General features: G+C 53.0%; 1 protein-coding gene across 1 annotated transcript; it reads right to left on the bottom strand.

The window, feature by feature from the left end:
* Window positions 1-2,308: 2,308 nt before the first annotated feature.
* On the bottom strand, window positions 2,309-11,704 carry AJUBA (ajuba LIM protein). Its single transcript, XM_004389927.1, has 8 exons — window positions 10,669-11,704; window positions 7,574-7,675; window positions 5,785-5,852; window positions 5,600-5,662; window positions 4,741-4,871; window positions 4,607-4,658; window positions 3,824-3,892; window positions 2,309-2,434 (listed from the first exon to the last, which is right to left on the bottom strand). The coding sequence occupies exons 1-8, from the start codon at window positions 11,702-11,704 to the stop codon at window positions 2,309-2,311; spliced, it is 1,647 nt and encodes a 548-aa protein (XP_004389984.1).
* Between the last annotated feature and the right edge of the window lie 278 nt (window positions 11,705-11,982).

The raw sequence follows: 11,982 nt of genomic DNA, 5'->3' as shown, positions 1-11,982 counted from the left end.
TTATCATTTGTTTTTCCTCAGGAGGAAGGGAGAGAGTAGCCCCAGTGGCAAGAACAGAGTCTTGGGGAGTCCCAGGGGTGGAAGAGATCAGCAGACACCTAGAAAGAAATGAGCCAGTCAGGTCAGGAACAGATGGAAGGACATGATCAGAGTAAGAAACAAACGAGCCAGAGCGACACAGTGGACAAGATCTCCAAGAGTGAAAAGACAGAAGTGAAGGGATGGATATAAAGCTGCACATCTCCTTTGGATTTCCTGGGCAGGGAGCAGCCTGGAGAGAAGAGGTCCCAGTCACAGGGTCTTTGTATTCACATATTTAATAATAATAATCCAGTTTCAGAAACATTTATCCCTCCAAAAAAGTGCATTTCCCCCCCTGGCACTCAGCTGTAAGGCTCTGAACGCAGAGCTTCCTTATTTACTCTCAGAGAGCTCTTCTATGCAATTCCCAGATTGGCTGGCAAAGTCACCTTAGAATAAACCCAAAATGTGGAATTTCTGTCCTCATCATTTCCAGTAGGAAACTCTAAGTGGCAGAGAATGAAGACTAAGGATCAAAGATTACCGGATTAATTTGCCTAAAACCAATTCACCCGAAGCCAATTAGTCTAAAATAAACATTTATCAAATCTGCAGCATTTCAAAAGACTTAGCAGATTCATCTTTTTGCTTTTTATTGTTGTTGTCTGCATAACCTTTAATTGTTTAGTCAACTGAATATGCCACATGCCTGTTTGCTTGTTTAGAATATATTGGCATTTTAACAGTCGGAATGTAGAAGTTAGGCCAAAGCATCAAAACTGTATTGAGCTCCACTGCATTTTCCAAGGCATCTGATTTGTAAAGGAATACTGAATTAAGAAACACAAATGATAACACAAAATGTCTGTACCAATTATGTTTATTGCTAGAAACTTTAAACTTTTTTTAAAAAAGTATTTGAAAAATAGGTAACAGAAAAAAGACATCCATAAATGTAGGAAGCAATCTCATCATTTACAAGGTGCTGCAAATTTGATAAATTTATAATAACTCAGAAGTACTCTTGGATGAATAGATATAAATTCTTGAAATACCCAAAGCATGACAAAAAAGAACAGGACACCTAAGTGGATATAAAAACACCCAAAAGGGGACCGAGCTTCTGGCAAACTGGTCACTAAGTGAACTGAACATTAAGCAAACACGTTTTCAGTGAACTGGTTTTAAGAGATCTAGCTTTAGGTGGACTAGTTTGAGCCAAAATGACTAGAACTAAATCAAAGTGGTTTGCTCCCTCTGGCTCCCCAGAACCCCAGAGGTTTGGGACTGCAGTAGATATTGCGCTAGGCAAATCTGCTGCAAAAGACCTCTTTAAAGTGTTAAAAAGCAAAGATGTCACCTTGAGGACTAAGGCTTCCCAGAACCCCAGAAGTCTGGGACGGCAGTAGATATAATCCTGGGGTCCTTCTGAAAGGTGGCAGGTCTGGAGGGGTGAGCTCAGCTGAGGAACCAAGTGTGACAGTGACCTCAGAAGGAGTGTGAGTGTGCACATGCGTGAGATATACTGGGTTAGAGGGCTCAGGAGTGTGGCTAGCCTGAAGCTCCCTAGATGTCCCAGCCAGCAAGTAGCACACCCACAGAGGCCCACTTATTGCCTCCTCCAGCTGAAGAGAAGAGGAACCAAGTATAGGCAGCGACCTCGCCTCCCCCAGGCCCATGTAAGTCCCTGAGAAACAGGCAATACAGGCAGCAGGGCCACCCAGGTCTGGTCACCATTCCCACAGAGGGGTGAGAAGCTCTCCTACTACTTAGAGAGAACACGGCCAACAAGTTACTCATAAAAAAGGTCCAGAGTTTCCATCTCTTCATCCAGATGCAGAGATAAAGATACTGTGGTAGGAACCTGGCTGATCCTGTATCTGCCACTACATGTGGGATACAAAAGAGTGAGGAGCTCCCATGCCGTTCTCTCTCCTTTCCTGTAACTCAGAACCAGAACACTGACTTATACACAAACATATACTGGAATACAGATTAGAATCAGGCCTTCAAAAATACTGGAACTTGCCTGTGTGTGCCTGAGTGTAAGCTACAGCACAGGCTGCACACATGGAGAGGAGGTCAGTCATCCCCAGAGGCAATGGGAAGGCTCCTTCTCCACAATCCGTTTGGAATGTCATAATCTTTGGGTCTCTGGCCCTAAGGCCCTCCCAGAGGAGTCTTCTTCCAGGCTGGTAGAGTGCATTCCTTGCCTCGGCTCGCCTGAGGGGCCCACTGGCCTGAGAAGTCTGTCAATGGTGGTGATGGCAGCGGTGGTGGTGGCAGTTCAGATATGGTTGGTAGAGGGCTGTCGGGCGTTGAGCCGCTGCATGTGACAGCCGTGGCAGAGCAAGTGCCCATCCAGAGGGAAGCAGCAGCAGCCTTCCTCGTCACTCAGCTGCATCCGGCAATCCTAGGGAAGGAGGACACCTAGTTCACCCCCGACCAGGTACCCTGGACACAGAGGACATCCTGGGAGTCTGCCCTGTTCAACACCAGACTCCTAATTGCTGGAAGAAAGATTTGTGGATTGTGTGGTAGAAGGGATGGGCTCCAGGAGAAACCTGAGAAAATACCTCATCGGGACACCAGGCGTCGCTGCTGCTGCAGCAATAATGAGCCAGGCCCCATTTCTAGCAGTTACAGGAGTCCTGAATCTTAAGGAGTCTTGATTCTAGGGAAGCCAGGTTCAGAAAGGACTGAACAACTAGAACCAGAAGAGCGGCTAGAGGATGGGAAAGGATTGGAGAGATCAGAACACCTTCCTGATTTTCCATGCCTTACACCTCTCCCATAGACACCACAGACATAGGACTCGACTTTTTCCTTCCCCCTCCCAACCCCATTGATTTAAAATCAGGAAAGGTGTGCATGCGTTTGGGTTGTATCCTTTCACCATACTTATTCGATCTGTATGCTGAGCAAATAATCCAAGAAGCTGGACTATATGAAAAAGAATGCAGCATCAGGATTGGAGGAAGACTCATTAACAACCTGCAATATGGAGATGACACAGCCTTGCTTGTTGAAAACCAAGAGGACTTGAAGCACTTACTGATGAAGATCAAAGACCACAGCCTTCAGTAGGGATTACACCTCAACATAAAACAAAAATCCTCACAACTGGACCAATAAGTAACATCATGATAAATGGAGAAAAGACTGAAGTTGTCAAGGATTTTATTTTACTTGGATCCAACAATTAACGCCCACGGAAGCAGCAGTCAAGAAATCAAACAACGCATTGCGCTGGGCAAATCTGCTGAAAAAGACCTCTTTAAAGTGTTAAAAAGCAAAGATGTCACCTTGAAGACTAAGGTGTGCCTGACCCAAGCCATGGTATTTTCAATCGCCTTGTGTGCATGCAAAAGCTGGACAATGAATAAGGAAGACTGAAGAAGAACTGATGCTTTTGAATCATGGTGTTGGCAAAGAATACTGAATATACTATGGACTGGCAAAAGAACAAACAAATCTGTCATGGAAGAAGTACAGCCAGAATGCTCCTTAGAAGCGAGGATGGCGAGACTTTGTCTCATGTACTCTGGACATGTTATCAGCAGGGACCAGTAACTAGAGAAGGACATCATGCTTGGTAAACTAGAGCGTCAGCAAAAAAGATGAATCGACACAGTGGCTACAACAATGGGCTCAAACATAGCAACGACTGTGAAGATGGTGTAGGACCGGGCAGTGTTTCATTCTATTGTATATAGGGTCGCTATGAGTCAGAACTGATTCGATGGCGCCTAATAACAACAATTCCCCCATTCCTCTAACAGCCCTAGCCCCTAAGGCTCACCTCACAGTGGTAGCACTCAAAGTGGTAATCCCGGTCCATGGATATCACCCTCACGATGTCCTCACAGCCCTGAAACACACAGATCCCCATGGGGATTTGAATAGAATAATAACCCTTATTTAGGCGCCACTCCTACCCCAAGATCACACAAAGGCCTCTGAGCCTCTCTGCAGTCATCGATAGCTTTGAGATGGCCTTCAAAACTTCCCTCTCCCCTCCCTTGCACTGCTCTACCAGGGCATGCCCCCACCTGCCACCTGATTTCTCTCTCAGTACAGGGGCCTGGCCTTACCTACCTCTCCCAGCTGTAGGGCAAGCAAGGGGAAGGGAAAAGGGCAGGCAGCACAAATAAAGCAGGCTAAGCTGGGGGCAAGGAGATGCAATAGGTTCTGGTTCCTCGTTGGCTTGTGGCTTCTCTCCCTGGGCACATCCTGGCACACATAGTTTAAATCATTTCTGACCGCTTCCCACCAGCCCTGAGGATTCTTCCCACCTTTTTCTAGCCCTGACATCTGGGATCTGGTGACCTTGACCTCAAAGTAAGTTTCCTCCTCTGGACTAGGTTAGAAGAGATGGAGCCTGGACCCAGTGAAGCTGTCAGACATGTCCACGCCTGGATGTTAGGGTCAGAGTGCTGACCCGAGGGCAGAGTCACACGGGAATCTTCCCAGAGTGCATTCCTCAGCACCACCGCTTCCTGCAGAAAGCCAAGCGGCATGTCCCTGTCCCCTCCCCAGAGACAGCAGTGCTGGCTGCCCTACAGGAGAACCCAGACTTACTGACCTCGGAGGGGAGGATGGGCTGGCCGCAGGCTGCACACTTGGGGGCATAATTTCTAAGAAGAGAGAGAAGAGATAAACTGAGATTGAGGACTTCCTGCGCCCAGCCCCACACTGCACCCCAAGGGGTAGACTCACTTGTGGTAGTCAGTGACACAGTACACCTGGTTGGAGAAGTCCACTGTGAAAGGGATGCCATCCAGGCACTTGTTGCAAACGATGCATCGGAAGCAGCCTGGATGATAGGACTTCCCCATTGCCTGTAGGATCTAGCTCATGGGGTAGGAGGAGAATCAGTCCCCCAGCCCCAGTCACAGCTCTCCAGCTACCCATTATGTTCCCTGCTCCTACCACCAACCTCATCCAATCCCTGCCATCCTCCCAAAACAATGCTATGTAGTTTGAGGGGACCAAGGAATCTTAAAATGGAAACAGAGACTCCGAGAAAGGTCTGAGAGAGCACACAAGCTCAGTGCTTCTCAATCCAGGCTGCACATTAGGGTCACTTGGGAAGCTTTTATAAAACATCAGTGTCTGCATGCCCTTCCCCCGCAACCCCCGGCCCCCGGGCCTATTCAATCACAGTCTCAGGCATTGGCATTTTTTTAGTTTTTCTGCTGGCTATCAGGGTTAAGAACCACTGATCTAATCTAATCCCTCCTTTTTATAGAAAAGAAAATTGAATTCCAAATGATTCCAGCCAAGAGCAGAAGACAACCCCTCACTCTTAGCTCAGACTGGAGGGCATGACTATGCCTGGAGAATTAGGGAGGGGCCAGGTCATGGAAGTTTGGGATGGCAGGATTAGGAGCCTGGATTTGATCCCATGGGCAAAAGGCAACCACTGTCAACAGCTGCTCTGGGGAGGAATGGGATGAAAGTGATTCATCTGGTGACAGGTTTCAGCCCCCCACCATCTCTAAGTGACCATTCAGCTCTGACTCCCACCCTCGGCCCCTCAGCCTCACAGAGTCCCAGCTGAAGTCATTTTCCTTACCTTTTCCAAAATCAAGTGACCACAGACACAGCATTTCTCAGCTGCCTCCTGAAACCCTGAAAACTGGAAGAAGAAAAAGACATAGGGAAGATGTTACCAAACTGTGAATGCTCTGATGGGTGGACCCCTGGTGCGCCACCAAGAAAGGGTTTCCAGTGTAGGAACCCAAGGGACCCCTCACTCACCAGATAATCTTCCTCACAGTACACAGAGCCGTTGACGCTGTAGAAAGCCTTGCAGCGCAAAGTTCGCCCTAGAAGCAGCAAAGAAGGAGCTTGAGCCTATTGAGAGAATGGCGTCCCCCACCCTGGGGTCACCCCTCCCTAATGCCACACGGTGTATTTAAATCTGGACTTTATTTAGTGTTTTTTTTCCTAACTGCTGTCTGTCCTCCCTTGACACACACAAACCCATCTGATGCAAGTCCAATTTGCTTTGGCCTTATTCCAGCCAACTTCTCTTGTCCTCTGCTCACTGCTCCTCCAGTCCCTGCCTCCTCAATAGTTTTCCATGACCCCACCCTAAGGGAGTGCCTTCCTCTCCAGTACCTGGTGTATGAGGAGCCACTTGGGGAAGCAAAGCCAACCACGCACTGGAATACATGGCAAAGAAGCTCTATGAACAAGGTGCCATATAATTTGCATAGAGAAAATCACATTGTCACAGGCCTTGTCCTCTGGGACCTTTCAGCCTAGGACCCTCTTTGCTCACACTGGCTATCTGGCTCTCAGCTCTGTCTCCCTCCCTCCGGGGACAGGGCTCCACAGAGATCAGGAGATACTGGAGTTACTGCTGGGGACAAAATGCTTTGTTTAGGAGCAAAGCCAGCCCCCTCTCCTGCGGCACCAGGCTGCTTTTCCAAGCTTAGAGGGAACTAGTGTCTCCAGGGTCCTCTGCACACAGATAAGGCAGGATCACTCCATTACGTGACCTATACTCAGAAGCTGCTCTGGGGTGTCTAAATTGTCAGGGAGGGGGAAGGACGGAGAGCACGGCAGGGAACGGGCAAGTTCCCCACGGTCACCCTCTTCCACTTCTCCACCTCCAGCTATGCCCAGCGGTTTACAAAAGCTGACTTAGAAACGCATGAAACACAGGGAAGGAGAGAGAGGGAAAGAGAGACACATCCAGAAGAGGCCCTATAAACAGAAGGACAGACAGATAGACAAGCCTAAAGAGAACCAGGCAGAGACTAGAGAAGTGAGAGAAAAGCTGAGTGCTGGAGTCAGACAGGCAGATAGGAGATTAAAGGTTTAGCAAAGAAATCAGAATAGGCAGGCAGTGGGGTGGGGGTGCGGTGGGAGGGGCAGAGGAGTTAAGGCCGCTGGGAGCACCCCCACCCCAAGCAGGCCTCCTGAGCTAACAGCAGCAGGCATTCCAGCAGCGTGATGTCATCAGCTTGGCATGGCCCTGTGGCCTGCACTCTAGTGAGGTGGCTGAACTCTGACCAGCCAAGAGAAAACCCCCCTCACCGCCCCACCATGGCTCCTCACTCCCCCAGCCCACCCCGCCCTTCCCACATTCCTGTCTTTCACTGTAGCCCCAGGCAACTCAGCTGCCCAAGACCAAACCCCACCAAGGAGAGACCAGAGGGCCAGGCAGGAGTCCAGGCTGGGCAAGCGGGGAGGCAGAAGAAAGAGAGAGAGCTGGAGGGGAGGAAAGAGGCTGGACAGAGGAAAGGAGAACAGAGGAAAAGAAAGATAAACTAAATGAGTAGAGGAAAAAGAGGGAGACTCCAGAAAGCAGACCCACTGTGCGGGGAGGGAAAGCCAGGTAGAATACAGACTGGGGAAGCAAGGGAGGTGAGGCAGCTGTGGCTGTCCACACGCATGGTGGGGACTCAACAGCTGCGGCTGGTGAGCAAATGAAGAGGCACAAGTTCTCCTCCTGTTTCCTTAAGCACTTGTGAGTGCATATGCATGTGTGTGTTGAGCAGGGGTGCTTGAGGCCTCAGCCCTCGTGGGCTGCACTCACCGCAGGAGCAGCAGACAAAGCACTGTGTGTGGTAGAGGCTGTCCAGAGCCTGGCAGGCATTGCTCTGCCCATAGATGCCTTTGTTGCACTTGATACAGGTGCCTGAGGGGAGAGGAAAGGTTGTCAGCATCACACCGCACTCCCCACTCACGTCCAGAATGAAACCAGGGATTCTCACTCTTTCCTGAGTGTGCCAGAGGACCATCAGAGACAGCCTCGGGGGAAGGATGATTAGATGGGCTTACTTCTGGGAAGAGTGGGCAGCAAGAAATGGCATGCAGCAAGATTTTGGTTAGACAGAGAATCCATTCTTGTTTACTGATTAATCAACGTATTTCTGAGTATCTGTTTTGGAACTAGCACAGTGCTCAATACTGTAGGAAATTGGAGAAAAATATATGGTCCCTGCCTTTTAGATGCTTACAGTTTTTGTTGGAAAAAAAGCAAAATATAACCCCTGTTGCATCGTGTGGGACAAGCGGTCAGAGACGTCAGTCTGGAAGCCAGTCCACAAGCAGACTCAAGAAAACTTTTGGGGAAAGCTGGCCAGGGCCAGAAAGCCTCTCTGGGACCTCAGTTTCCCCATCTGTAAAATGAGCTGCTGTTCATCTATATACTGATTTCTCTTGCTCCCTACCTCCAGGCTTCCAAAGACGGCAAGGAAGGATATGGCTTAGCAGAGGGACCTGTGCAGAGGGGACCGTATGAGCCTGGCTCCTGTGGGGAGGTGGCTGCTGACAATGCAGGCTACGTTCTAGGGATGAGGGTTGCATAGGAAAGACAAGGGGCGAGGAAGGGTGGCAAAACCCCTAATGCTTCCCTGTCACCTTCCATCATGGCAGGGACACAGAGCTGGACTGCTCTTCCTGGATATCCCCACCTAAAATACATATACCTGGCCCTGGCACCTGCTTTTCCTGGGTGTGTTCCTTCCTCCCTCCACTCCCCAATTCCTGGCCCATGAGTGAGGGCTAGGGCCTGTCTTCGGGGAGCAGATCGGGGCCCGCCTCACCCTGCCCCACCTCTCCGCCTCGGCACACTGCCACACTCCCTGCCTGTTGGGGCCCATCCCAGTCTTTGCCCAGGGGCTTGAGAGCCCGTGCAGCAGCTGCAGTAACTGATGGGCCCAGGCCTGTCCTGCTCCCACCCTCTGGCAGCTGGGCAAGGCTGTAGCCAAGGAAGAGGGCCCCTACTAGGGGCAGGAGTAGAAGGGTGGTCAGGCTGGGGCTGGAGGCACAGGGGTCTGCAGGGGCTCTGTCAGGGGAGGCAACCTGGCTCCCAGAGAGAAGAGGCCCCCATCTCTGGATTCAAAATGTAGCCTTTCCATGGGAGATCTGCTCCAGGACTGTCATGCCAGGGGACCCTGTGAGAGTCACCTCTTTGGGAAGCTCTGGACATTATGAGAACACAAGGAGAAACAGCTCAAGCATGTCCACCTCACCTCCCCTAACCCAGCACATCCACACCTAGGTTCTTCCTGCCATATGACTGCACTCCCTCTGAGTTCCTGTCTACCTCTTTGGTTTAGCTAAAGAGACTTCTTTCCACTAAGAGCCACTTCTCCTGGGTCTCAGAAGGAAATTGCTAAAAGGGCCCTTGTCTCCCACTCTCCCTTGAACAAAGTGATTTAGCATATCTGTTCTGGGCTTTCCTCTCTCCGGTAAGGTTGGGGATGGGGGAAAGGGGTGGGGACGCTTTGAGGGGGTGGAACTGAACTAGGCAGGGCCCTTCCAACCTATAGCCCTGTTACCTCTGAACCTCCCCCATCCACCCTTCCCTGGCTGATTCTCTCTCCATTCCCATTTCTAGCCACAGAGTTCTAGAACATGGGGTCCAGGGCAGGGACACGGGTGGTGAGAAAAAAGGGGAAGGGATTGTTTGGAAAACTAAGAGACCACAGCCCTGGGGGTGAGCTTTCCACCTCCTTAGGTACTTCGTACCATAATCAGATTAGCATTTCTTTATATAGTGCACTGGTGCCTGTGTGTTTTGATCAAAAGATCATTCAAGACCCCAATATCCCCAATCCAAGCCCACTGCCGTCAAGTCAATTCAGACTCAAAGCGGACCCTATAGAACAAGGAGCAGCCAGCGGATTCCAAATGCCGACGTTTTGGTTAGCAACCGCGTTCTTAACCACTGAGATACCAGAGCTCCATATCCCCCATAGCTAAGACATATAATCAATACTTGTTGAAAGTAACCCAGTGGGGGAGGACAGAGACCAGATTTCCTTAACAGCAGCAGGAAGTTAGGGGCGACTTGTAGCCTGAGTTCTGAGCAGGTTATAGCCAAAACTCAAGGCCAGGTTATTTCTGGCAGTTACAGAGGGTCGTTAGTCAGGGGTAATAGCATCCCAGCGGTCATGGCTTCTGCCCTGACTTCTGGAGAGTAACTAAAATAAAAGCTGGCACTACCCGGTCCCCTTGCCTTAAAAGCCCACGCACGCACCGAGCTATCAGAACGGGGGCGGGGCAGTATTTGGGTCCCCACTTCTCGCCCCAGGGCGCACCATCCTCCCGCCCAAGCTCCATTTCGCCGACAGTGACCACGACTCCGCGTGTGCGAGAAAGTCCCCCGCCCCCAGCCCCGCGTCTCGCAAAGCCGCCAGAGCCCGCCCCGCCGGGGGCACCTGGAGTGCCCGGGCAGGAGCCAGCAAGCACACGGCCCGCCCGCCCCGCGCATTCCCCGAATTCCTGCGGGTGGAGCCGGGGCCGGGTGGGGGCGCCGCACGCAGGAGCCTGAAGGAGCACCACCGTGAAGTGGGGAGCAAAATGGGGATGCTCTCACTGCCCTACTGGGTCCCCTCCCTACAAGGCCTCCTACCGCGAAAACAAGAGGCTCTACTGCTTGAGAAACCAGGACTCACGAGATAATCAGGGGGTTTGCGTTTAGCAGGAACGAGGAGCCCTGGTTCATTTGAAACCCCGTGGGAAGTTCGAGAAAGCGCTCTGCGCCTTCTTGCCTCTTTTCTAGCTCCCTGTCTCCGCCTTCGACCCCGGGGCGCTGGCAATTTCGGCAGTCGGGGCAGTGGGGAACCGAATGCGGAGAAGGGTCCTTCCCGTCCCTAATCATTTCTCTTCACTCTCACTCACCGAAGTAGTCCTCCCTGGCCTCCTGCTCCCGCATCCGCGCCCGGGCGGCCTCCGGAGCAAACGGACCCGGCGGCTCCTCGGAACCCGACGGCTCAATCCCCGAGGGTTCCCCTCGGGTGCCGGCTTCTCGCCCACCCGTGCCCACCGCCAGGCGCAGCAACGCTGTTAGCTCATCTTGGTAGCGGGCGCCTGCGGCGCAGTCTCCGTAGCCGGTCACCGAGTGTCGTCCAGGTTGCACCCCGCGTCTCTCCAAGGGCCCCGGCGCGCCCACGCCAGCCCCAGCTAGAGCTCCGGGGCTGCCCAGTGCTGGGGGATACGAGTGGCGGCTTTCCTGGCAGCCGAACCCTGCGGACCGGTGAGCGCACAGTAGGTCCAAGGCGGCATGCAGCTCCGGGTAGGCGGAGGGGACCCCTCCGGAGGAATAGCCTGCTGGTGCCCCGGCCAGGGGCGGGCCAAACAGGCACGACCCGACGGGCAGAGGGCTCCCGTGGCGCTGGTCGTAGCCCATGCTGATGCCGCTGGTACGATTGCTGCAGGGCCGGCTACCTCCGGCTCCGCCAGCCCCCGCCCCGTCCAGCAGCAGGCTGCCCCGAGGACTGGACGGCTTGCTCGCATCGCTGGCCGAGCTACTGGCGAAGCTGGAGCGGGGGCTCAAGGCTGGGGCCGTGGTCTCCAGCCGAAAGTCGGGGATCAATGACTGAGGTAGAGTCAAGGCCCGGGTAGGGGGCGGCCCCCCGGGAAAGGCGCCTTCGTAGCGCTGCGCCTCAAAGGAGCCGCGCGGGTTCCGCTCAGCGTCCAGGGGGCCTTGCTCTCGGGTCGGCTCCAACGGCTCATCTCCAGGTCCCCCAGTAGCTCCTCGGGATCCGGATTTCCTAGGTCCTCCCAACCCACTCTGTCGCCCCTTACTTGGCCCGCGGGTCCCATCGGACCCAGACCGGCTAGATTCACCCTTTCTGCGGCCGAACTTGGCGCTGCCGGAGTCCGAGAGTCTTAACTTCTCCAGCAGGCGACTGGCTTTCTCCCCTAACCGCTCCATGACCTCGGGTCTGGGGCCTCCAGCCCCCTCCCCGCCCGGCACCCTGCAGCGTCTCGGTGGTCGCTTCTCTTCCCCTGCTGCCGGACTCTGGCTCCCCAGGGACACAGGGCGGGCACAGGGGCTTAGCGGGCGGCCAGGATGCCCGGCGCCAGGAATCCTGCAGCATCCCCCAGCGAGAGGGGCTGCGTCCTCCCGCGCATCAGGGGTTTAGCGGGGCTAGAAAGGCCTACGGCCGCGGCTGTCCCGACCGCCAGTCTATCTGTTCACGCGTCGACTCG

Source organism: Trichechus manatus, unplaced genomic scaffold (assembly GCF_000243295.1).
Source record: "Trichechus manatus latirostris isolate Lorelei unplaced genomic scaffold, TriManLat1.0 scaffold00268, whole genome shotgun sequence".
Lineage (NCBI taxonomy): Eukaryota > Metazoa > Chordata > Mammalia > Sirenia > Trichechidae > Trichechus > Trichechus manatus.
The sequence above is the reverse complement of the archived record's forward strand: the minus strand, read 5'-3'. Positions and strand labels throughout refer to the sequence as shown.

Coding starts and splice junctions, on each gene's coding strand:
- AJUBA (XM_004389927.1), bottom strand. CDS start 11,704: ATGGAGCGGTTAGGGGAGAAAGCCAGTCGCCTGCTGGAGAAGTTAAGA. Junction 5,853..7,573: donor CTTTGTCTGCTGCTCCTGCG/GTGAGTGCAGCC, acceptor TGCTGCTTCTAG/GGCGAACTTTGCGCTGCAAG. Junction 3,893..4,606: donor AGCCCATCCTCCCCTCCGAG/GTCAGTAAGTCT, acceptor TGTGTGTTTCAG/GGCTGTGAGGACATCGTGAG.